This window comes from Platichthys flesus, chromosome 12 (assembly GCF_949316205.1).
Source record: "Platichthys flesus chromosome 12, fPlaFle2.1, whole genome shotgun sequence".
NCBI classification, from domain to species: Eukaryota; Metazoa; Chordata; class Actinopteri; order Pleuronectiformes; family Pleuronectidae; genus Platichthys; species Platichthys flesus.
The window spans coordinates 7,202,936-7,229,584 of NC_084956.1; the positions used below are offsets into that span (position 1 = coordinate 7,202,936).

The following is a 26,649-nucleotide window of genomic DNA, read 5'->3' on the forward strand; positions in this document are numbered from 1 at the left end:
TAATTTAAAATCATTCAACAACATTGTCATAATAATAAAAAAGAACACTGTTGATGATTTCCTCTTAAAATAAATGATCACAACAAAGGGATGTTACTCAGAAGTAAAGTATTTTGTACACCAAGCAGAAGTTAAAGCAGTCTAATTCACATATCGGATGATGCAGTTTATGGTGTTGCTCAGTTACATTTCATTACACCGAGGTGTTTCTGTTGTGTAGTCTCCTCTCACTGTGCCGTGACTAAATGAGCCACCGTATCGTCGTCCAATCTCCAGCTTCGTTCCTGATAACACAGCATCAATAAAGAGAGGGCGAGAGAAAGACACCGATAGTAATCTGACCGACTGAAAGACAAACAGACAGAAAGAGACAGATGCACAGTCACACGTAGCATCAGTCTTTCTGCTCGGCTCCTCTCTGCTCTTGATTAAATTACATGCAACACTCTGCGAAGCCATATTTCATATTTAGCCTTCAAAACTTCCCTCTAGTCCGTCTGTTACCTTTACAAACACAAGAGCCCATATTCTGACAAACTCTATATGACATTCAGCTACTGAGCAGTGGACAGTGTTCTCTTATACCTGCAGGTGAAGGTGAGGGGGGGGGCATAGGTTATCACAGTAAGGAGACACTAAGCTATCTCCAGTACAGAAGGTTATCTGTGAGGCCATCACTCGCTATGGTGATCCATGATGACCAATCCATATTAAGAGGGTTACAGTTACATGTCCTCTTTAATTACAGAGAAAATCTCTAATGAGCTGCTTGTAATTAAAACCCTGGTAAAACTGCTTAAAAACACTGCTGTATATATTTACACTAGTACAAGGTGTACTGATAACAATGCTATGAATCTAAAAGAGTGAGGGATACCTCTATGCTGAGTAGAATATCAATTTGATATAAAATATATATTTTTTAAAGGGTTAGGGTTAGGGTCATGGCTCTATCTGTTCCTGACTGGAGGTAACAGAGACAAACATTAAGAACGTGTACCATCTCCATGATCTGTTATTATTTGAGTCCTGTCCTTGTGGCAAGGACCAGACAAAGTCATGGGATCAGACAGGGGTCTTTTAGCTGGACATCTGCCATTAGTGTGAATTAGATCATCCAAACACAGACATGACTAAATGCTCATAAAACTTACTCTGCTCTTACTGCTTGCATGGTCAGCCGAGAACTGTGGGGGAGTTTCCTTCTTTCGAGTAGAAAGGGTGAAAATGTAATTAACCAGGTGTACAGATATGAAATATAAGAAAATCTCATCCTTGGAAATCCGGGCTGGGTTCACACTGGACAGGTGGAAAAAACATTCATCTCCTCTGCTTCCCTCTAAGTTTTATGTTTTGTTGGGGGAGAGCGTGGCCTAGGGGAAAGAGCGGGTGTTCTGCAACAAGAAGGTTGCCGGTTTGAATCCCACTCTTTCCCATCTGCATGCCTAAGTGTCCTTGGCAAGATACCGAACCCCTAAAATGAGTGTTCTAACAAGTCGCTTTGGACAAAATTGTCAGCTAAATGACATGTAATGTTACGGGCTCAAGGAGGTTCAGGATCTGCTTTGGTGGGGTTTGAACTATCCGGCCTCACCACAGGCCAAATAAAGAAATCCATTCCAAACAGGCAGGTTGAGGACACAGCTCTAGTTTAGACACAAACAACCATTTACACCTACAAGCAGTTTAGAGGCTCCAAGAGCTTTAAGCTGCACGCACTGTGGGAGGAAGCTGGGGTCGTCCAAGAGTCATGTTTATCAGAACCTGATTTTATTCAAATACATTCAAAGGATCACAAAAATATTAAAAGGTACATTGACTGTGCGGAATGGACGTTTCCTATCAGGGACTCATTGGAGATCTGATCTTTCCATATTAATTCTACGAACAAAACTCATCGAAAACGTCAGCTCAGACTTTTTCTACGTTCATGGATATCTGATGAGGAATCTCCATCGCAGCTGTAACCCAGACCTGTCAGCCACCCAGACTGGAGCCACCCAGCACGCCTCTGCACTGAGGTGTCTTCCCACATCCATCATGCTCGGGATCGAACGTCTGTGATCGATATCCTGTATGCAGAGGCCAGGTAGGGCCTGACTGACAGCTCTACAGGGGGGGTTCCCATCCCGGGCTCACAAAGGGAGATGCTCTGTACAAATCAATCATGAGAATGCTGCTCCCTCCATGAAAACAATCCTCCAGGGAATCAAACGGAGACAACTTCTTCCTCACAGGAATTGGAACATCAGAATCCAGCGGCGTGTTTATCAGCAATCAATAATTGCAAGAGAGTTTATCATTACCCCAGTTGGCCAATGACAGCAGCTATGTTTTACTGGAGTTATCTATAGATAATATGCCAATCAAAGGAAAATGTAAAATTCAAGACCATACAGAGAAAAGATTTGATTTTATGATCCATATATTTGGTGAAATGAGATTTCCTGACACACTACATTGGCATCTTCTGTGCCAATGTGGTACAATGGTTTCCTAACAAGGACATGGAAAATTATATTCTGATTCAAATGGATCATCACTCAAAAATGTAACCAACTCAGATCAGTCAGTGTGATTAAACATTGACTGGTATGACTATTTTAGTTAGTTATTGTTCAAACTGTCTCCTTCGCTCAGATAAAGTTAAACCTGAATGAACAGTTTGCATCAGCCTAGCTTTTTACATTAGCTTTGGTATAATCAGATATTTCTTACTAACCCACAATATATTAATTTGTTATCGGTTTATACATATATTTAGACTGTTTATAAAGATGGACAAGGCGTCTACACTTTCTCTCTTTGTACAACAATAAAGTTAGAACCTTCTGAATGCAGTCGCTGTCCTCTTGTGCTTCGGACGTCATTTGGCCGATGAAAGTCTGTGAAATACTGATCATGGTTTAGAACCGAAACACCACAGAGAAACTCATCCGCTTCATATTCAAGCATCGGTTGAGAGACTATTCAAAATACTACTTCATGATGCGAATATTTAGTATTTCTATCATTTCTACTACCTGTGGTCCTGACCTTAGCCAGAACCAACTCTCTGAGGACCTGAAAGAAAATTGCTGATCAATTTGCAAAAGCTGTCCCAACGCTGTATCTCTAAAAGACAGACGTCGAGGAGCACACAGCGTTTCCCTTTAACTGTACCCAGCCTGTGCAGATAAGAGTGAGGGGCTTGTTTTCAGCTGTGTCCTTTCAGGTCGACTGACAACAGCGAGGGTGGAATTCAGACCTACTTTCCTGGGTAATCAGGTCAGGTCCGGACAGGTGCTCCCTGACTGATAAAAGAGCTGTGGGATGGAGGGCTCCGTTTCACCAGCCGCTTCACTCCAATGTCTACGCAGACGTTTGTGTCACTGAGAAACGTGAAACTCACAATGAAGCTTAACAACCGACCTGATTCTCTTCAGCAGGACGACAACACACTGCAAGTAGTTCTGTTCAATTAGGATTTATATATATTTTAGGAGAGGTGAGGAATCTACTCTATTTTTCCAAATCTAGTCAAGCACCAGTTTCATTATCAACCTTGCGATTTGGATCCCTACAAATTAGATCATCTAATCTATCCGTTTTAGAAGATGAGACCAAACCAACAAGTAAAAGCCTTTTAGTCTACTTCCTGGGTAAATGCTTAATACAGCTAAATTAAGCTAATAAAGTTCGTTGGAATATTCACAGTACAAAAAACGACTCATAAGGTGCAAGGAAACATCGTGGTTTGGTTTAAAATGACTTGTAGGTCAAGATCAGGGGATCTTCATCGACATAAAGCTACGGTCAGGGGGCGATGGGGTTCATGGTTAAAGCAGTGTGCTGGAAAACACTGTCTGCCGGAAACGGGGAACAAACAGATGGACACGAAGCCTGACTCCTACAGCTGTTGGAGGGATGGAGGTGTCACCTGACACTGGCATTCCTCTGAGGATCGACAGTTCAATCCAACGTGCAGAAACACAGTGAGATGTAGAGAGAAATGCATCCTCAATTTCTCCTCCTTTTCTGCCATCTCTCCCCGTCTGTGGAGCTGCGACATCAGACGACAGCTCACTTCCTCGCAGTCACTTAATCCACTCTGCAAATAGTGTAAAGCTCCTGCAAACACATCATCCAGCAGCAAACAAACATGACACGTTTTAATTGGCGGAGACACATTCGGCTTTGAAGCAGGCACTGCTCTTACTCCTGTGGTATTGTATTATTCAGTGTATTGTTCCTGGCGCCAAGCACTCCCTTCAGAGCTGTGTTGCTTATTGTGTAAATTAATGCTGCATGCAAAGCAAACATGACAAAGAGCCGAATATTGATTTTTTTGCATTTTAATTTCTCCCTTAAGGCGTCTTGCAGTTTTATGGTCACGACGCTGTCACAGAGGCTTTTCTAGCATGTGTCTGCAGAAAGTGTCGAAATATATAATATCTGTTTTCATCTTTGTCTCCATTTGTCAGAGGAGATTTGTGTCGTAAGATAGAGATGTGCATTTGTCCCAATGTTGGCCTGTATCTAGTGTGAGTGGTAAATGTAGTAAGGAGTCTTGCTCTCGCCTCACTTTTGCTGACACTGCAATGTCCACAGGCCGCCTGATCGCTCCAGTCAATCCAGCTGCCAGGGGAAGCAGAGGAAGGGAGTTACTTAAAGTTCAAGAGGAGGCAGACAGAACACTTCCCCACCCACGATGATGCATCCGACACTGCCTTATTTAATAAGTGTAATTTTTATCAAATTACTTTTACAGGAACTGTGTCTCGTCCCAGGAGCAAAGCAACAACAGGAAAGTGGTGAAACGAAAAAAAAACGTATTTATCCTGAAAGCATGAAAAGGTGAGGTCAAGCCTTTTCCAGTAACTTGTGATGAGAATTGTCTGTAAAACAATAGACACTGAAACTACCAATAAAGTATTTAAACCTTAACTGAAATAATCAGTTAATGTTTAAATACTTTATTTCAGACAGATAATAAAACCTGGTTCTGGCTTAATTTAAACATTTGTGTTTACATAGAGCTCTGACACTTGGGTTAGGGTTTATTAAGTTATATATATAATGTTGATGACAAGTGGTGGTTTGTGGATTGTTTGCTCCATGTCTGTTGAGTCATGGAATGATTGAATGATAACTTATCCCTGTGACTCAGCACACAGCACCATTAGCCACCATTACAGCTTGAGATAACTTTGTTTGAAACGGCACAAAATTACATTTAACTGCCTAAATGGGCGATTAATGTCAGGACGGCGTTCCCCAGAAGATGGAGAACCGGTTTGTGTGTGTGGGAGAGACAGAGAGAGAGACAGAGAAAGAGACAGAGAGAGAGAGAGGGAGAGAGAGTGCTCCTCTTTCTGAGCAGGGCAGAGGGAGTGGAAACATATGCAGCGCTCATGTGTGAGGGGGTGAAGGAAAAACATGAAGAACAACACACACCAATTTAAATCACAGTTTCAAATGATGATAACACATGTGGCATTTAAGAAGCGGAGGAGTACCACATTGGTTTTTACTCAATAACACCAGCATTCCTTTGAATGTCTCCTGATAAGATACTGAAAGGTGCCTTATTATAGTGAAACATAATTAGCTTCCCCCCGAGGCCCTTCTACCACATCGCTATGTCTTCATATTGCAGAGATGTGTTGATAAATCATATTTTGCTGGATGTCTGTTGCCCCTCCAGCTCTGCACCCGTCAGTCATTGTCTCTGTAAATATCATCCCCGTCTATTGTGTCAGACGTTCAGCAGAGGAGCTCCTGCCGAGTAAAACCCTATAAACATGCTCAGTGTGGAGATGAACACACAACTGAATCAAAGTCATTGTTTTTTAGAAGAGAAAAAAATCATTTCAGATGTCTGGTGAACGTGTTTGAAGAAAACATCGGCATAATTACAGGTTCTTAGCGTCACACTGATGCCAATAAAGCCTCCAATGGATTGTTTTTCCATCAATCTGTGTAAGTAAGGATTGATGATCAATGCATGGTGTATTGAAGATCTCTGAATGGCAGGAGGGGGACATTGTGTTTTCCCTGTGGACAACCAACGGACAAAAGGGACAAACTGAACATGATGGGAGACAATTTCAGTTCAGAGTTATTTTAACTATTTTGATGGTTTGTAAATATTAATTTTCCCACAGACACGATTAAAGAGCAAACATTTCCTGTCCTTCACACTCTGACAGGTGTTTCCAGTTCTTCTGATGGATAAGTGCTCGGGTTCAAATTGGACGGTGGAACACTGCCTAACCAGACAGGAGGCATAATCAGGCAAAACGACACCAGTGGGAGGGAAACAGGCCTATTGGGACTATTCAGGGTAAAGAGTCTCAGGTGGTGTGTCCCAATCCTCTAACTATATATAGTGTGTACCACGCACTTATTTTCTGTAATACCAAATAAGAAAGTCAGCATTCTTTTCACTGGCATCAATCAAATAAAATAAAAATCTTTGTGTTGTGCTGCTTTAATGATACAGATCTTTCACAGCAGACATGTTAACATGTTGAAACATGAACGGTACCTATACACATGGGATTTCCCTGTTTTGACGAGTCTCCAGTGAAAAATGTATATTTGATTAAAACAGCATATCCACACTAACTTAAGGACACTTTATTTAGTCACTTTTGCAGTGTGATAATGAACAGTTTTCCCCCGATGCTCACTTCTGTCTGTTGAGAGGCCTGGGGCGAGTTTTGAAGACGTCTTCTTCCAGCAGCAACAAGCAGGAGCCAGCAGAGAACAGCTCTGCACCTGAGCTCCCTGCACTTCCTATTTTAGCTCTGGACAACACTACCGGAAACACATTTTAATTTAAAAGTGCCACTTACAGACAGAAAACTTGCCTGAGCAGCCACCACAAAGCTAGAGGCTGCTACTGCACCACCGCCTTCAGGTGACACCGTGCCGTCACGTGTCCTCGGAAGCTGCGACCTCTAGAGTTGTGAAGTCGTTGATCCGAAGATGACGTGTTACTGGAATAAAGATGGACGCTGTAAACAAGATGTGTTGAATTTTCGATGTCTCGCATGATGATGAAGAGCAAATGAAAAGTGTTAAGGGTTAGGGTTGTTATTTAAAGCTTATTCCTCACTTTTCAAGTTGTTGTTCTGGTGCGATTGTGTGAATTTTCTCTTTTGGGATCTAATTGTTTCAGATTATTCCGACACCACATGAATTCACAATCCCCCCAGGTAGCTAATTGCTATCTTGCAAAAATTATCCACTTATTGATGTGCCTGAAAATAACAGAGCTTCTTACTCTCTTCTCTATGTCTTAAATCAACTTATATACAAACTCAACTTTATGTGTTTGCAGAGTTATCATAAGAGGTGAATGTCACCACTTATCACCATATTAATAAATCTATAAAAGATCTATAAAATATAGAAACATTTGAATATATAAAGGCTATGTATGATTTATGGGTGTGCAGCTTTCCCCTCCTGCAGCTCTTCACAATAACAGTGGTGCGATTTAATATCTTCTGATTAAATCTGAAAATGTGCTGGGAAGAACCAGTCAAATTGATCAAAGCAGTCAAATTTTCACTCTTTTCTGTTATCGTATAACTACAATAAAGTTTGGATCTGTATTTTCTGACTCGTAAATCTACTCCACATTTGATGATACAGTGCAGTGATGTATTCGACACTGACCTGGTGTGATGTTGTCTGGATGATGAAAATGCACTGAAATCCTACTGTTCGATTTTTTTTAAATAGAATTAAGTCTTCACAGCTCGTTTTAGACCATCATAGCACTTTTAACTGTAAAGTCTATTTCCCCTTTTACAACCACAGATAATGGGCTTTGCTAAATATCATTATTTATAGTTTAATTATCCCCTTAGCCTTTGAATTGCTGTAAACCATAAACCACTTTCTTCCTCTTGGAGCCAAATGTCTGAATAGTCGATTGTTTCTCTGTATTAGAAAATCTAATTGTGCAGGATGTTAAATCACAGTAAAAAAAAATAACAAAGATGGAGTGATCTGGTGAGTGCAGCCTAACCCATCGATCAACCAGTCCCTCCATCGTCATTTCCATCAGAGCACCGTTCACTCATGACGCATGAACACGCAGCCTTCATGCTAAACAATGACTAACGGGTCCTGCCCTCCATTTCCACCTCAGAAAATTGGCCATTAGCACCTCTTCATCACCATGGCATTCACAGCTCCGAGCTTCATCTAAGAGGGGGGGGGGGGGGGGGGGTCACAGCTGGTCAACAAAACAAAGATGTTTTTAGTGGCAAACACAAAAGCGTCATCATCACGGTCGTCTCTATTTTGAATCTGCTACTTTCAATAACCGAGAATTATTTTGATACCAGTTCAAATTCTTTAGTCAGTCAGGAACAAGGCCACGGGAAGAGTTTAATTTCTCTGTGAAAATTTGTTTATTCAACTCCATCGATATCATCCGGAGAATATGAGAGATGGAGCAGAGCTGTCATGTCCTCGCTGCAGCTCGAGAGCTGGTTGTTAAATCTGAATATGTGAGAATGAGTGGCACAAGAAATTGCTTGCACTCTCTTGCTTGTCACAACCTGCGCCATCGATCAATGGCCGGCCCGGCGTCGCTTATCGATAGCGGCTGTTTGCGCTCCTCCTCTGCGGTGACAGGTCTTTCTTCTGAGCCGGGGGGAAAAGAAGAAGCTACCTCGTACACCAAATCACCCATCTCTACAGACAGAAAATATAATCTCTCTCTCTCTCTCTCTCTCCCTTTCTCTGTGTCTGCCGTGTACCCACACAAACACACACACACACTGAAACACATGGTTGAATCGGGACCGCTGTTCTGCCAGCGACATCATCACTCTCCTTCCCACCCTTGTCTCCATGGAGACAGGCTTCCAGAGCTGGCTGGTTGCAGACGGTTGTGAATCAGCACAGACTAAAAAGGGAAGAGGAGGAGGATGGGGGGGGGGGGGGGGGTCTCTTTGTGTTTAGAAACATGACTAAAAGAACACAGAGAGCTCCACGTTATCTCCCTCCCAACGCTCAGGTGATCAAAGTATCCGAGCGTTGGTGTGAGCAGGAATATTATAATTCATATTTGACATTTTTGCAAACGTCTCCAGTGCAGACAACAATATTCACAGCATCTTTGTGTGCACGTAGTTGTGTTGAGTATTATTCAGCTGCTACACTATTCATCCAGTTCTTTCAAAACCTTGCTTTCAGGCAAGTTAAATGTATTCTCTCCCCCCCCCCCCCCCCCGTTATCTCATCGACTGAAACAGAATTGACATCATGATATCGGAGTCTTTCATCACCAGCCAATCCCTGCTGAGCTCAGTGTGTGAGAGAGGAGTGAAGAGGCCAGAAGCCATTTGCCATCAATACACTTAATTCAAATAATAATTACCTCCACCAATGTTCCATGTTTCCAGCCCTGCTCGTTTGGTTGTGGGCTATTTTTGTGTGTTTGTTTGAACAATGACAGGGAAGAGATCCTTTTATCACTTTCTTTAACATTCTGGTTTTAGGATGTTTTTACACATTTTCACTGTTTTTAAGTCCTCGTTATTTGTTAAATGTAGACTGTTGTGCAGCTTGATTGAATTTCAGGAGCCGTTCTGGCCTTTGCACAGTTAGCACTCATAGTTTATTCCATGCACATATTCAGCCGACTGAAATGAGTTTGACTATTGTCTTTCACATGCAACATTTGTCTTTCTTACACTTTTACTCCCCATAATGTAATACACCCAAAAAAAACTGTATTTCTAAAAATAGACACTATGAATTATTTGAAAGATTCCATTCAAGGGCACATTGACAGTGCATCCCTCTGCCAGGGCTGATTGGCCACTTGAATACTACAATGGAAATGAATGTATTGAGATCAAACTGCCTACAATCTCACCTATTCGTAGATATTAGCTATATTAGCTGGATAGATATTATATTTTTTCATCTTGCATTATTTGTTGAGAAATTCCCAAACATGTAAACTCAACGTTAAAGACGTTCTTCCTCGACCCCCACCCAACCCCTGAACCAAGTTTCATGAAGATGGGTTCAGTGGTTTTTGGGGTATTCCAGACAATAGTACAATGTGTAGATCTGCTGACTTCTGCACCAGGGGCTGTGGTGACTGGAATAGGACGGTGGATTTCAGACACTATTAGCACTACTTAAGAAAATCATGACGGAGCACAAACACAGGCAGAGTCAGATGAGTGGGCTGAGAGCAAACAGAGAGTCGAGAGGAGACGGGTCTGCTGAGAAGGCCTCTCTCCTGGTCGTCGAGTCCAGCAAACGTCTTCCGGCTGCGCTTCAGAGACACGACCACGGTCAGCTCTGAGCCTCCATGCCAAATGCACCAACAGCTGGACTCCTCCACCATCGGGACAATGTCGGAAGTATTTAGCGAAGTTGGTTTAGGAGCGGATGTAATGAATCTGCTGGAACGTGTTTAAAGTTCACTCTGAAGAGCATTGGAAGAGAAAACCTTCACCAGCTTAACACCTTCACCTCGTCCCCGGGTCTGAATGTGTTTGCTGCGCCCGTCGCATTCAAAGCCCCTTGGACACCTTAAAAATAAACGCACACCGGCACACCAAGCATGGCGTTCATGCCATACCGCGTGTGTGTACAATTACACATGAGGAAGTGAACCTTATTAAAGGTCAGAGGACACAGGGACATTCCTGGCAGCGTAGTCGGCGCTGCACAGGGGGGGCAAGAAAAGAGCAAGGTAGGGTTTATGGAGGAGGGAGGGGACGGCTGTTTCCAGTCCTGTCAACGTGCTGCACGTTTAAGATTTACCGCGGGTGTCTGTGGAGCATCAGGGTTTGAAGAGGAAGAGGAACGGACAGTGAGAGAGGGCTAGTGGTGGCAAAAAGTCACCCAGAGGGAAACTCCTCCTTGTCGGCTCAACACAAACGGAGGTGGTGATCATGTCTGTGTCAGAACACCTAGTCCCTAAGCTGGCATAATTTGTAGACTGAAGGTGCGAGTTTGGGGTCAGTCACAGCTGACGGTCAGGAGCTGCTCATCTCGTGCTTACGCTGCTTACAGAGCCGAAGGACACAACGCTTTTTATTTCACTTGTTGTCGTGCTTGTAAATGACTGTTTTCCAACAGAGCACGTCGTGGGATTGTGGGTTTCTTGTATAAATGGGTTGAGGCACGTTCAGACACCGATGATGGGAGATCAGAGGAAACAAGCAAAAGGAAAAGGGGCGAGTAAAAGAAACAAGTCTTTCATCCACAAGCTGTAATTATCCCTGTTAGATGGAAAAACAGGTCCAACAAAACCCGCAAATCCTCAAAGTGCGTCTGGCAAAGCCCCTAATGATTAAAAAAGGATTGCTCTCCTTGTGACGTCACCTGTACAAGCACAGGCTGAACAGATCGCAAGTGACATTCAGGAGCCGGTGAAATGCCAAACCCCTGAATGGCCTGGAGGCAGGTACATAGTTCCGCCCCATTAACTCAGGAGTTCCTCGTCAAAGGGATTCAAGGAAAAGCGTCCGTGGCCTCAGCCGCTCTCGCGTTCCGCCCCGAGAACGGGATGCAAACATTCCAACATGTGGTGCACAGGGCAGCCGCACACATGCAGCACACGTACAGACGCACAATACCCTGTGAGTGTGAGCGACCCGGACAGACTGTGATTGTTAGAAGGACTCGAAGCAACAAATGATGTCATTATCTCAAAGCACACTAGCTGGAATACTATTACCATATCAGTGGGAGGCGTTGGGCATTCTTGCCGTCCATAGCCGGGCACTTCACAGTGAGAAACGGCATTGTTTGGAATTTTTGTCTCACACATCTGACATTTTCTCCATCAAACATGCGAAGTCAGGGTGAGAAAGTCAAGCAGCCGCTCTGGTATGTTCTCCATCCTCTGAATTCTCGTCCAATACCTGAGCGTGTTTCTACAGAAGATCCCACAGGGCATTCCTCTGAGCCGCTAATGTTATTATTTCCATTTTTAGAATTAGCGTACGCGAGGCATAGAAAAAAATTATCGTGCAGAAACATGATGAGAGCAAGAGGACGGCTGTGATACTGGGTCCCCATGGCAACCACACAAAACAGCATGCCCTCACCATGGCAACAGGGCTGGCGAGGGAGTACGGCGGGGGGGGGGGACAGTGTTGGAGCCGGTGCCGGCCTCTGGCTGTTTGATTTGATACGTGCACGCCAGCAGCTCAGCATCAGCAAGTACTTCACTCAGACTGGAACACAGAACACCGATATGTAATACTTGTGAACACTGTCATGACAGGTGCTTCACATTTAACTCAAGTGAACCTTACACTTAAAGCTCTGATCAGTTAGGCTAAAGATGTCCCTCACTGAGACGGACAAGGGACCGTATGTGAGGATGGACTGTCCTCTCACTGTATAAATATCCTGGAAACCACCATCGCCATCTTGTGCCTATGACGTCATTCGGAGCCACCGCATGCAGAGTGGGGATGATGGTGTGTCGAGGCCCCGTCGATAAACAAGCCCCCCCCCCCCCCCCAGTCGTGAGTCAGACTCAGCTGTCAATCATGATGACACAGCGCATATTTATGGCTTCAAATTACTAAACATGAAAACATGCAGCTCTATCAAGAACTATCTGGAATGACAGAAACTATCTTTAAATTCATTTAACGTGTATTTTGACTTTTTTAGTCAAAATACATTTCCACCAACACAGTGAAGGCAGCTTGTCTTTTACCAATACTTCTGTCATCCACCAGGGGGTGATCTAAATGCATTGGCTTCAATGAGACATCATCGTCGTTCTGTAATTTGTTCTGCTGCCCTCACTCCTCTAATCTCTCCACCGCGAGCACTTTGCATGATGGTACATATCGGTTAGTGACTACCGGTTGTGCTCTACCTTTCACAATGCATTATGGGAAGCAATGAGTGCACTATATAGGGTTTTGACAACTTCAGTCAACATTCAGTTGAGTGTAGCAAACTCAAGATATAGTTGTTAATGAGTATTTCGGCCTATTTCTTGGCCGGCTGCAGTTTCCAGGCCTCCAGCAGAGACTTCAGGCGATACTGCTCACAACTAAAAACCTATCAAATATCGCAAATCACATTTTTACCATTAATATATTTTTACAGATTGAACAAACAAATTTAACATTTAACATATGAATGATTGAGCTTTGAGAAACTAATAAGCCCTGAGCAGAATATAAATCCCGAACTCAGACTTTGCTTAAAATTATAGAAACGTTGGGGGAGAAACCCTCTCAGACGCTGGTGTAGCCACAGCAGCAGTGTATCGGGATATTCAGCTCAGTAGGCCTTGGTCAATACAGAGCCAGACAGATAATAAATAGCCCAACACGTCTGCTCATGCTCCAAGGCCACAGTCTCCTGTACTGTAAACAATAATGGTTTCCCTGCCAGACGAGGAGAAATCCCCAGATCCTACATCATCATTCTTCTTCATTCTAAATTTCTCTCGCTCGCACATTAAGTCAAAATAGTTTCCCCCATCCACCAATATGTATATATATATATATATATATACGCTGCATGCTTGTTTTTTGAAGTACATAATACTAATACCCTTCCAAAGCTCACGACATCAAAAGCATTGCCCCCAAATGAGGCGTGATTAACTCTGCACATTAAGCAGGCACTTCACAAAAGAGTGTCCCGAATGAGGTTGGTTGTCAGTGAGTTTTTTTTCCTTTCTTTAATTCATTGTCTTTAATTAAACACTGAAACACAAAGACACACACAGATATTAATCACTGCCGGTTTAAGCTGCTTTTCCATTCAGACGCCATTAGAAGTTGCACCGCTCGACTGGATTCGACGTCGGCTGCAGACTGATGGATTCGTTTCACCGCGTTCTCCGTAGACCTTTTAGTGGAAGAGAGAATATTTCTTTAGTGTTTGTGGGAGTTCAGATGAGATGTCAAGTGCCACATGTGAAGTGCGAGCTGAAAGATAGACAGAGGCTCTTGGTATCGTTTCGTCCTTTTGTCTTTCTGGGTAATAGTTTTGCGAATTGCATGGTTGTGAATCCTTTGACTTGAGGATGTGCATAATTTGTCTACATTGATATTCAGCCCCCCTGGAGCCAGAGGATGCTGGAGCTGTCTGCTCCCTGGAATAATCAGAGCAGGGTGGGTGTGGCAGAGGCAAAGGGCTTCACTGGCAATAACAACCCAACAGATCTGAGTCAATGTCTCCATCTAGTGTTGAAAGGAAACTTGACATCAACGTGCAAATATTCTTCAGGTCATTGTAAAACGTTGTTTTAAAAAATATGTAAATATATACTGTATATACAAACTCAAATTCATTGCAGAAAGTGGTTGCACGTTCTTTGAAATCTGTTTTTTTCCTAATTTCAGTTGAATGATGTTGTAAACAATTATTCAAACCTTTATATACCCAGAAAGAATTTGGGTTAATATTGTTTTATTGTTATTTAAATAATAAGCTTTCCTGAAACAAACAAAGTATTATGAAAACTATAGAAACCTCCACCAAACAAGCTACACCAAATTTCACACACTCATAAATATCAATCTACAAAATATGCCAGATTTTTTTTCTCATCAAGCTTTATAAAATTATTGAGAATTCAACAAATGCTCTATCTCTTAATAATAAAAAGACTGGAACATAATCTTGGATCTGGCCCCGGATCCAGAGGTGAAAACATAACCTCCTTGGTAGTAACATATCACAATGTAGACTGAAAATGATTGTGCATGATTTTCCACCTCACTTGTATTTGAAGCTTGTTTAACATTTACTTTCTCTCTCTGAGAAATCACAAAATTATCTATTATCTATTTTCCATTGTGAGAATCCATCCGTTTTGATTTCATAATGTTGTCCTGATCGCAACATGGACACAAAGAGACACAAACAGGTCCACATTCAGGTAATCTTTTTCAAATGGCCTATCTTGTTCTGGGTTAATCTCCGACAAGTCCCTCGGACAGACAGTGAGAAAAGACAGACTACAGACAAAAGGATTTGTTCTTTTTTTAGAGACACCAGTCACTGCCTGAAAAACCTAACTGATCTCAGGTGAGTGATTACAGAACACTCACAAGGAAATCCCATAATAACCCCTTCAAACAAAGCCAGCTGCTTTGGAGTTTAGAGCCAAATTCTGAAAACAAGAACAGGAGAGGATATTCCATTGTGTTAAAGCTATTACAATATGTTACTTTTAGTAATAGATTTATGGACATTGTGGTTGATACATTAGGCAAACTCATAATACTGTGTGCACAAATAGTTAATTAATTTAACTGTAGTTTCCCTCCTTATTCTTTTTATATAAGGATTAAAATGAACTACATGAAAGCATATTCTGTAGAACACATTCTGGATCTCCTGTTGCCTACCACAAGACTATTAGTGTTTATATTCAGGAAAATACATCCATCATCGATATCGTTTATCCTTTTGAGGGTCACAAGGGAGCCGGAGAAATTCCCCTCTGACACCAGGGGAGAGGCGACTTACAGCCTGGACAGATCACCAGCTTGTCACACATGATGCTAGTAATTAAACGAATTTAAAACTTTAAATTTCACACATCAACTCAAATCAACAACTCAGATAAACTTCAACTCACAAGTTCACTAGTAATAGATAAGTACTTTGCAAAGTAAATTGATTAGTCATCAAGTTGATTTATTCCACAGATCAAATATAATTCATTACATTTCATCAGGAAGTTGTCCATGCAACAACTTCCTCATCACATCCATAAACTATTATTTCACTCTCAAAAAATACCGACACACAGATGACAGCATTATCTCAGTGGTCATATATTATCAATATCATTATGCACAAAATATAAAACTAGCATCTGTTTTTTTGACATCAATACATAGTGGCTGCATTACTTACTCTTGCACAAAATGTTTCCACATGTATACACACAGTCTCCATATACGTCCCTTGTCATGATATTGTATAACAAATATCATCAGACGTTTTAAGACCAAGTTTCAGGTCTTCTTCTTCTGAGCTGGCAGAGAAAAGACTCGGCTAAGACGGAATAAATAAAACCTTGAGCAGTGTGAAAGTTTGTGTGTATGCATGAAAGATGACAGAGAGCATGAAATGATATAAGCAACCAGCAGGCCAGGGTGTGAAACATGACCTGCTCCTGAACGCCTGCACCCATGTGTGTAAATGTGAATGTCGATAACAGGGGAGGTCACCTGGGAGACCCTGAGATAGCCCATCTAACCCGCATCCTGCCAAACAGCTCCGTCTGTCAGCCACAGTGTACTTGAAGAATAACAGGTCAAAAGGGCCAAACCGGTGAGTTCTGGAAAGAAAAACCTGGCTGCTGCAGTCGCTGTCAGTCAAACTCACTTGCTTTGTTAAAACGTCCAAAAGCAGGAAAGGGTTGAGACCTGCTGCTGCTATGAAACGCTGCCAAAGTAAAGAAACAACAACTGAATGATAAACTATGGTCAACTGGGTTGCTGTGGATTCTTTAATCCTAAATCATCAACTCGGTTTTCACTCAGTGTGAGATGAAAATAAGTTCAAAACCTGATGAGGATGAAAATGTATCAGATCATTGACTCAAACAGCCTGTGAATCTTTGATCTTCTGTCATATGTTTCCCCTCTGACCAGTAATCGGCGTCTCAGATGCTGGTTACACAGTAGCCATTTTGAAAGTATAACGGCGGTACATGATTATACAAACTATTTCACATCGCCATAAGTTTGTATCCGCGTGGACAGTGTGTGGAACTCCAGTTTAGCCTCAGCATCCGTTCTCCCACTTCTATCTCTTCCACTGGACTGAGGACGGATGCTCCCCCCCCTCCCTCGGAGCCAGAGGTCTAACTTCTCTGCCTTGAGCAATGACGCCTGTTTCACACATTGATGACCATCGGAAAAGGTATGAAACAAACGTCTCCTACTTTGTGCTTCACACTTCTTCATTAATCAGCCTGCTGTCAGGCTCGGTTCAGGTCGGGTCAGCCAAACACTGCCTGAGGGAGGCAGTGACACAGCAGATGATCTATACAAATTATATTTTGTCATCTCTCCTTTTCTTCTGTGTTCACCCTCTTTCATTCTGTCCGACATTTTTTCTCTGTGCTCTGTTTTGTCCTCCTCTGCTTTGGTTGATTCTCTCCCTGCTCTCTCAGTCTGTCCTCCTTCACCTCTGTTTTTCTCATTGAGCTGGTTCTCGCTCTCAGTGCTGCAGGAGGAAGTTGGTTGCCATGTTGATGTCGTTGTTTGAAGCTCGGAGGGCCTCCAGGGCATCGGTCCTGGAAAAGCCCATTTCCACTAAGAGTGCAACCTACGAGACAAAAGAAAACATAGAGTAAGAGACGGAAGCAGCCGATTAATCATCACCTGGGAATCTTTCCTATGGTTCCATAGCACAAAGTAAATATAAGGTGAGATATAGAGACAAGAGGTAGAAGTCTGTCGGTGTATAAAAACTCTGAATCATCCAGTTCATATAATAAATTAATTACAGAAAATAACCTCGCACTAACTATTGTTTTCAAGGTAAACACCAACCTGGTCCTCTGCGACAGGCACGTTGTCCAGCAGCGGCGGCTGGGTTGACGGCTGAGTCTGGGCCTGAGGCTGGGGCTGCATTGGGGGTCTGTTAGGTCCTCTTTGTCTCAAGGAGGGAAACAACCCGGTCCACTGCAACAACCCACCCTGCACACACACAGACACACAAACATGTAGAGATTGTGCAGATGACACGACTGCAAAACCTGTCAAAATTCCTGATGCTTGAGGTAATTAAAGAGATGACATGGGGATCAGACAGTGCATAACAAGCAGTGACAACTAGGTGTGTGCTGACGTACCTGTGGCTGTTGTGTGACGCTCCTCCTGGCCTCATTGTACTGGGCCAGCAGCAGCTGCTGGTCGAGCATGTCCATCCTCTGCTGCCTCTGGATGTCCAGAGTGGCCCCCATCCCAGGAGGCGTCTCGCTGATTGGCTGGGAGGCTTAAAGAACACAGGTAATAACTTTCATAACATATTTATTCAGCGGCAGACAAAGAAACGTGTAGATGAAGAGAAGAGTGTGTTTAAAACAGGATTCCTCCACAGATGGTGTTGCCAGGATTCAAGAGCTGTTAGTTATGACAATAGATTTAATATCTAAAATAGAAACATAGCAAATATCAAACTAGCTTACGCTTTAAACTTGCTCAAATTCTCAGCTCAGACTAATCACAGGAAATCACACTCTCTCACACCTGAAAGACTTTCAATGACCGTGCAGGACATTAGAAATTGGACGGGAGGAGTAAGTTAATGTTTTACTTTGAGAGAATAAAGTAATGGGTGCATTCAAATGAAAAAACACATCACCCAGACAGACAAAAAACTACTTTCAAAAACGAATACTGGTTGACTTCATTCAACTATTAAATAAAGATATTGCTGACCCATGAATTCCTTCTTTACAATGAACACAACTGTGAAAACAAGTAATTTCCTTTTGGTTAATAAGTGATGTCTACAACACTAGGAGTATGAGCTGCTTTAGCTCATTAGCCTCAGTTAGTATAACAAATGTCCACAAAACTTTCACGAGACAAAGTGGAAAAAATGGCTAAAGTATACCAGAAGAAAAAGCCTTTAAAAAACAGATAATTTCAACATTAGATTTACTCTAAAAAACAGAAAGAGGATTTCAAATGATTAAGCAAAGAAGTGTTCAAAGTGGAGATTATTAAGTTATTATTCCTCAGATAAATAGACTACACCAGTGCATCAAGCCCGGCAACATGGGTTTGTGAATGTGATAACTACAGGTGGGACTCACTTGAGAAGACTGGCTCCAGAATATACCGTCCAATACGAGACATCCAAGCAGGTACGCAGAGGATCTTTTGTAAATGGAGAACATTGGAGTAGTACAGCCCGCCTGAGATCTGGATGGTACAGTCGCAAAAAAACATGCATTTAGTATGGAAATGGACAAACATAATAATATTGGGGGTATTCTTGAATACCTGGAAAACAACTAGAGGAATTTGGCTACTCACCAGTCCGCTGAGAGCAAGAAGCCACATGAATGGGCTCGAGGTCAACAGCTGGAGGAGAGAGTACAAGAAAGAAACCATGAAGATTGCACTAATTAGAGAAAGAACAGTAAAATACAAGGAATACAGATACACAGTGGCTCACAGCAGTAGAACATGGGATTTACCTGCAAGCCCACTATGTAGATCAGAGTCTTGTTGGTGATTTGAATTTGGCCCAGGACCTGAGTGACTGGCAACTTTGGGATCGACAGGTAGAAAGGCACAAACAGAGCGAAGACTGGAGCAAGCCTGGGAGAGGAGAAGGGGAACCGGATGGAGATGACACAGGAAAACCGAGAAGACAAAAGAACGAGCATTTCAAACTCTTCACTGATTATCAGATTGTCTTTCATGTCGCTTAATACAAACCACTATAACATTAAACTGATTAGTGGTACAGGAAGTATTTCAGGAAATCAAGGAAAGATAATGTTGGGCTTGAGGAAGTATTTACTTTCTCACCTCCTCTGATTAATAATCTATTATTTCATTAAATCTTTTTATTTCCATGCTTTTGTGGCAGTTGATAGTATTCTACTGTCACAGTCCACCATCATTTACATGCAATATACCCCAAATGATGTAGGGGAAGGGATATATGTAATTCAGAAAATGGATACTGCCCAAGGCTAACATGCTGATAGGTGGAGGTGAAATAGGATTTTCTCCATTAATGACACATGGGGTGTATATTCTACTTTCGTACAATATAAACCTAACTGAATACAAGCCAGTTTATTTTTCATAATCGAAGGAGCCAAAAAGCTTTATCCTTAACAGAGATCAAGCACATTCATACTGTTATGTAAAAATTTTTTTTTTTTGTGTTTTAGCACTGCTTCAGAAATAATATAAATCCATACTGGAACACAGGAAAACACATATCACATAACCAATTAGTGTGCTGGACTTGTTTGCTGGTGTTAACAGGAAACAGATATTCAACTTAGTAGGTAGTTGCATACTAGCAGAACATTGTAATAATGAGGAATTGTGAAAAGTAAGATTCTTGGTTTAGCAACATTTTGGTGCCCGTCCACACCAAAACGCAATGTCAACGTTTTCAAACTACAGCAGCGTTTCCAAAAGTCTCTGGAGTCTTCAAAACTCCGGATCAGTGTGGATATCAGACAAAACAGTAAACATATAAGTGGGGACGTAGTCTGTGGCTACTTGAGCGACCAAGCTACTTACAGTCCTGTGGACAGTTCTTCAACTTCATAGTCAACTAGAAACTGGAAAGCCTGCACCAGCAAGAAGTCCGTCAGCGCAGACAAACACCACGTGCCAAACAGGAAGGACTGCAATTAAGAGATGCAACATATATGATGGTTAGAAAACTACATACATGTTTTTAAACAATTAATTTCAGAAAAAATCTGTCTCAAATTCTGGTCATGAAGCAAGTTAGTGAGAACTACTTTGTGCCAGATGAGGAAGTTAAGTATTTTAGTCTCTGACTGAGGCTTATACATTTAATCCTGTAACAAGTGTATGGCTTTTGTTCATGAAGGTAACTGAATAAGAAGTAATTCAACACATTAAACCCGTCCAGTCCAGATTTTAAGGGGAATTGCAGTAAGTCAAATCAGTTTTTTCCGTGCATCAATGTATGTTCACGTCCATCAATTCAAGGATTCAGATACTCACAGCAAACTTCCTGGTGCCAAACCTCCTCTCAAAGATTCTGAAGTTGTAAATGAGCAGGCTGGTACAAAAGGAATCCTTCAGGTCCACACAGACGAGCCGGCCACACAACAACCTCCACACCTGCAGCACAAAGGATTTATCACACACGTTATGAATGCAAAACATTACGACTGCTTGAGATTTGTTTTTAAAGTCAAAGTCCACTAAACATTTTTTTCAGAACTTTCAAATACATTGCATGGTCTTCATCAGCATGGCCTGCTTATGACTATTGGTGTGTAAAGCAGGACAGATAGTGAAGACGTACCTGGTGCTGCTCCACGACAGCCTGTATGTTGTATGCAAACAGTTCCTGGAACTGAGGCAGCAGGGTGAGCATCACTGTCAGCCCATTGAGAACCAGCAGGAGGCCTTTAGACAGCGGAGCCATATCTATACACAACAAGAGGGGTTCAAGAGATATAGTTTACTCAAGCACTGCATTTAAATAGTTATACCTACTTCACTTGTTTCTTTTCATTCTATGTACAAAAAAACAGTGTGTCCAAATCACACCAAGTGATTTTTTAAGATACTAATGGCAGAGCATGAATGAGTGAAACAATAAATGAACTGAGGTAAAGTTCTTGCTATCTTACTACTTTACCAAAACAAGAAGGGCTGCAAATAACTCTAACTTCCATGATCTATGTATCTGCTGATTATGTTCTCGATCAGTCAATGAGTTATTGGGTGTATTGGCAACTACTCTGAGTCCAAAGTGACGTGTTAAAGTGAGCTGTTTTGCCCGAAACCCAAAGAAATGTATGTTTATTATTATCATTATGACTTTAAAAAAATCCCAAACCACACAATTTCCTTTCTTGATATACGTGTATATTAATTGTCTGTTGTTAGACTCAACTATCAACTCAATGCAGCTGTAAAACAACGTATTATTACAACTGATTAAGCTACAATGAAAACAATCAAGTGTTGTTTAACGGATCATTCATTAGTAATAAAGATGTAATGCTGCTGATTCCCTGTGTGTATGTATTGATCTACAACACAAGGCTCTGAGGTGCAGTGGTATTTGTACCCAGTCAGGGATGTGAATACTTCCTCCAAAGCTTATATCATACTGGTGATTTATTAAATATCAGTGAAGATGATTTGTACTCAGAGGAGGCGCTGTCTCGGGATAAGCTAACATTCAGTCGATAGCATTTCCATATGAAGCATTTAGCTCATTTACAACATGAACACCTCCACTGAGTGAATCAGTTCGTCTGGAAAACAAACGCCGGGTCATTAACCAGCTGACGGAATCTGGAACAGACAGACACAGCCTGGAGGAAATGAATGACGGCGCGAAGCTAACAGCAGCTAGCCGGGCTAGCCGGGTGGAAGTGACAGGAGCCGCGGGCGGAGGGCAGCGACAGCCCCGGCTCGGGCTTAACTCTACAGCGGGGATATACTCACACAGGCCCCGGGAGCCGGTGGTGGTGAACATGTCGTATGGAGGAGCCACGGGACTCAGATGGACACCGTGAACCACCCGGGACTGAGGGACGCTAACAGCGGAACAGAAGAGAGGAGCTGGGGTGAGGGTCCATGTTGCGAGGGGAGGAGGAGAAGGAGGAGGAGGTGTCCTACGGGAGACCGAATAGACCAAAACAGGCTGAATCGCAATCCGCTAATCCGACACGGTGGTTGACCTGAGGAGGGCGCTGTTGCTCTGCATTGTGGATGCAAAACATATTTTTGTTAAACTTCCATGAAAAACATATTCACAACCGTACACATGGTCACTGACAATGAAGGAACAACAATTCATCTAGAACATCAATAATTTATTCATTTTATTAAATTGCTAAAGATGTGCAACTAGATTAAACCACCCCCCCCCCCCCATTCTGCATTTCCTGATTATAAGATAAGAAGAGATAAGATAATCCTTTATTAGTCCCACAAAGGGGAAATTAGAAATAGTAAAGCAGCGAGAGTCAAACATAGGCATCAGTGAGTAATAATAAGTCACATGCAATACTCAAGTGTAATGAATGTAAAAAATAAATAAATATAAATATATATATATATATATATAAATGGAATAATGATCATGTGAAAACGTTTAGTTCTACTGGGAGCAGAGCTGGTTGTCCAGTGTTACCACTGCAGGAAGGAATGACCTGTAACACCTCTCCTTCAGACCGACAAAAGATAATGATCAAAATTAAATTAAAAAAGATAAAGAAAATATAATCTATATAGTGCATACCCCTTAGATCTAGTCAAGCTGCATCAAATTGTCCACACTCATATCAGTTCCCTAAATATGTCTGGTTTATGTCATTATGATTAAAAGTGGATGTCACATATTTTAAGAAAGTGAGAAAAAATCATCTTTACATTACGTTTTGTGGAAATCTGTTATCAGTTAGTTTTGTGTATAATCTTGCAACAAACAGATGGAGGTGAAAACAATAACCTGCATTGCCTCAGATCCTTTATTAGGCCAAAGTTAAAGTGGCAACACCAAGTGTAGAAATTCAAAAGTGAAAGTCATGCATTGAAAATTTTACTTAAGTTTTAGCAAAATAGTTTTTTATAGTATACTTAAAACTGACAGAACTAAAAAGCTGTAATTTTGCAGACAGTTTTTTATATAATTATATTATTATATAATAAGAGATGAATTAGTGTGTACATCACTTTAATGTTGCAGCTTGCAAAGGTTGGGCTAATTTCAATCACTTTACATACTGCTGAGCACATAAAGAGACACGCAGGGGGAGAGGGAGCGTCCAGAATCACCTGAATCGGGGGGGAGCTGGTCTCACTGGATGCATTTAAAGTAGCCTCATTTTAAACGACCTGGAGACGGGCACATCTGGCTGTAGGTGTTTTGACTAATTCATTTTGTCCCTGTTTGATCCCTTATGTTGAAGACTCGCAAGGAATATTTGATGGATATTTTAAAATAAATTATGATTCTGTAATTCGCTCTTTATTTGGATTTTAAATAGTTTTGAGCTTCATTTGAAACTGTATGAATGTGTGCAGCCCTGTTTGGTGTGCTGTCTCGACCAGGATGCTCTGAAATATAATAAAATGACAGAAAAATTAAAAGGAGAAGTAAAAAGAGATTTTTTGATCTCAATGGGATTTTCCTGTTAAAATAAAGTTAAAATAAAAATATATAAAGGAATTCTCAAAAGTAATAGCAAATTTATAGAATAACTCGTTTAGATGTTCTATTATATTTCTGGTGGCGTAGAAGGGCAGATCAACAATGGAAATACCCAAGTAAGAGAGCTACTATTTAAAGCAAATCTGCTAAATGTGTCCTGACAGATTCCACAGAAAAGCATCCACACAGTGATGAGAGCAGGATCGTCTCCCATCTGGGGACGTTGTCTCCCTGGTGACCACCGAGACGTCCAGGCTGAGAACCCCTGATCCGACCCCTGCAGCTGGGTGTTGGCGTCCTGCCCACAGATGTTTCAGCAGAGTTGGATGTTGGAGCTGGAGGATCCTCCTGATGATGGGGGCCAGTCTGCTCATCCACGACTCCCCACTGCTCGTACCTCACACGCCTCCGACGGGGCATTCCCAGGCCCTGAAGCACCAGCACGTTTGACCTTCACGCCTGTCGTCTACGGCCATTTGCTCGGTGTGTGATATGTGTTTACGGGTTGGTTGGTTGGATGTACGCATACAAGCAGCACATGGAATGCTTCACCCCTTGAAGCCACGTGATCATCTTTCTGACAGAGTGCTAACTGTTAATTATCTGTGGGGCCTTGAGCAGGATGTGACTAAACAAAGTCCAGATTAATGTCTTTTTCTTCTGGTGCTCTGGCCTCATGCACACAGTGTCATATCTTGTCAAGGTCCAGACTTCCTCTGCAGAGGCCCTGCTTTGTCTTACACTACAGGCTGCCAGTTTTATTCACATCAAACGCCTGTGTGTACCTTTGAGCCCGGCGGTGATTGCTCCGGAGCCATTAGATCCGATGCTTATGCTACGTCCAAGTACATTTGAAAAGATATGGCGAACAGCTGTCTAATAGTGTTGCATTTCCCAATCATCCGCAGATGCAGTGGCGTGTTAGTTCCCATTGGTTAGTTCCCACCCATTAGGTCTATTTGGCTGCCGGTGGTCAGATGTGAGTGCAAAGCAGAGCTCAGGAACAGCTTGCTAATTGTGTTTCAGACCTTCTCTGTCACTGATGTAGGAGTGAGGTCTAAAAAGGTTGCTTTGCCCCTGTTCTCAATCAAAGATAATAAGATTAAACAGCGCGGCGATGTGTGTTTGCGTGTGTTTGTATGTGTGTGTGTGTGTGTGTGTGTTTGTGTGTGCTTACCAATAAAGAGACTCCAGATTTGGAGACAGCCTTGACTCCTGCTGTTTGCTTTGTTCATTAAGAGGAGATGAGCAGATGGTTTGCTGGTCTGTTGTGCAGTGCACACATGCGGACACACACGCACACACACACATGCAAATACACATACATGCATGCTCGGCCCTGTCACCTTAGCTTTATCCTCCATTTATCTTTTCCATTACACATCTCTCAGCAGGACAATGCCACTCGGTGAATTGTGAGGGATGTGTCCATATGTGTGTGTGTGTGTGTGTTCGGGCATGTGTGTGTCTGCGTGTATGGGAGAGAGACAGAGACAAGGGAGCGTGAAAGAGTCGAGCGCTGCTGAATGAAGTCACAAACCTTTTTAGTCAAGACGGCCTCTGAGGTGGTCAAAAAGCTGATGACTCATTTGCACGTTCATTTATGTGAATCATTGCTATTCACTTGTCAGCCGCTCTGTGTTCAGGAAGAATTGCTTGTAACGGAGGTATTGTTTTAGTCCTGCAACACAGCTTATCTACCCATGTCCAGGAAATGGCACTCTGCACATTGAGACAGGGGAGAATGAGCAAAAATCTGGACGAGTTATTTTTCTTTTTTCTTTTGGCACAACAAAGGGATTCAGAACAATGTGAAAAAGATTATTTACGACTTAAGAAAACTTAATTTTGCTTTCCACTGAGCATCCACCTTCTGTCTTAGGGGAAATTATCTGCTTTAGAAATGTTCACCAGCATTTTAATCATTGACCCCCGCACATGATTTATTACATATTCATCCTTTTGCCCTCTGCATTTGTTGAGGAGCACTTGGTTTAGTGTCGCAAGTCTGCAGCTACACACTCTTTTTACTCCCCAATTCAGTTTTCACATATCTCATATGTGAAAGGAGCTTTAACAGATTTAAATTGAGCCACAATTGATTTGTTTCCAGACACTTGCAGTGATTTAATCCTAAAAGGTGCCAGTAGATATCATTCATTCATTGAATTAGATCAAGTTTAATCTCCTGCAATACTCATATTTAATAGAAAATAACAATATCTGCTTTGTGTCTTTCTTATCTTCCTGCAAATTAACCGTAAGGTGAATCATTACAGACACAAGTTTTTGCTTTTCAAAGTTTTTCCCTCCTCTCTATCCTGTGGGGGAAACACGATAAGAAAACGAGAGTAGCCAGGGAGCTGTGTTGCATCGTCAACATGTTTCTCTAAAGGACAGTTTACACGTGACCCTGCTCAGCACCTTCCTGTCCGTCCGTCAATACCTACGTGCATGTTTTTTGGGATGGAGCAAGAATCAATGTCAACCCCTCCAATACTCCCTCATATATGTATAGACATGCAAGCACACAGAGCTCCCCCTCCTCCGTACGCACGACACAAATCTCAAGGGTTCACTGTATCACAGGATGCAGAACTATTTTTTTTTTGTTCTTTCAAGAAAGGATAAATAAATCAAACTATAAAGCAACATTCCACAAGGTCCAGTGGTGTGGTGTAGTTCGGATGAATCAATAAAGATATGTATTCACATGAAAACAATTAAATGAATGAAACATTGAAGGGGGAAAAAAAGAAA

At 42.0% G+C, this 26,649-nt stretch overlaps 1 protein-coding gene across 1 annotated transcript; it reads right to left on the bottom strand.

Moving 5' to 3' along the window:
- Window positions 1–17,061: 17,061 nt before the first annotated feature.
- On the bottom strand, window positions 17,062–22,338 carry ubac2 (UBA domain containing 2). Its single transcript, XM_062401322.1, has 10 exons — window positions 22,179–22,338; window positions 21,022–21,146; window positions 20,715–20,834; window positions 20,259–20,365; window positions 19,190–19,313; window positions 19,026–19,073; window positions 18,803–18,911; window positions 17,834–17,976; window positions 17,532–17,678; window positions 17,062–17,304 (listed from the first exon to the last, which is right to left on the bottom strand). The coding sequence occupies exons 1-10, from the start codon at window positions 22,207–22,209 to the stop codon at window positions 17,197–17,199; spliced, it is 1,062 nt and encodes a 353-aa protein (XP_062257306.1). The 5' UTR covers window positions 22,210–22,338; the 3' UTR covers window positions 17,062–17,196.
- Between the last annotated feature and the right edge of the window lie 4,311 nt (window positions 22,339–26,649).

What these genes read in the sequence shown, in the direction of transcription:
- ubac2 (XM_062401322.1), bottom strand. Translation starts at nt 22,209, where the DNA reads ATGTTCACCACCACCGGCTCCCGGGGCCTGT. An exon ending in GAAGAACTGTCCACAGGACT is followed by an intron (nt 19,314 to 20,258) that starts GTAAGTAGCTTG and finishes CTCCTCTCCCAG; the next exon opens with GCTTGCTCCAGTCTTCGCTC. An exon ending in TCTACATAGTGGGCTTGCAG is followed by an intron (nt 19,074 to 19,189) that starts GTAAATCCCATG and finishes TCTCTCCTCCAG; the next exon opens with CTGTTGACCTCGAGCCCATT.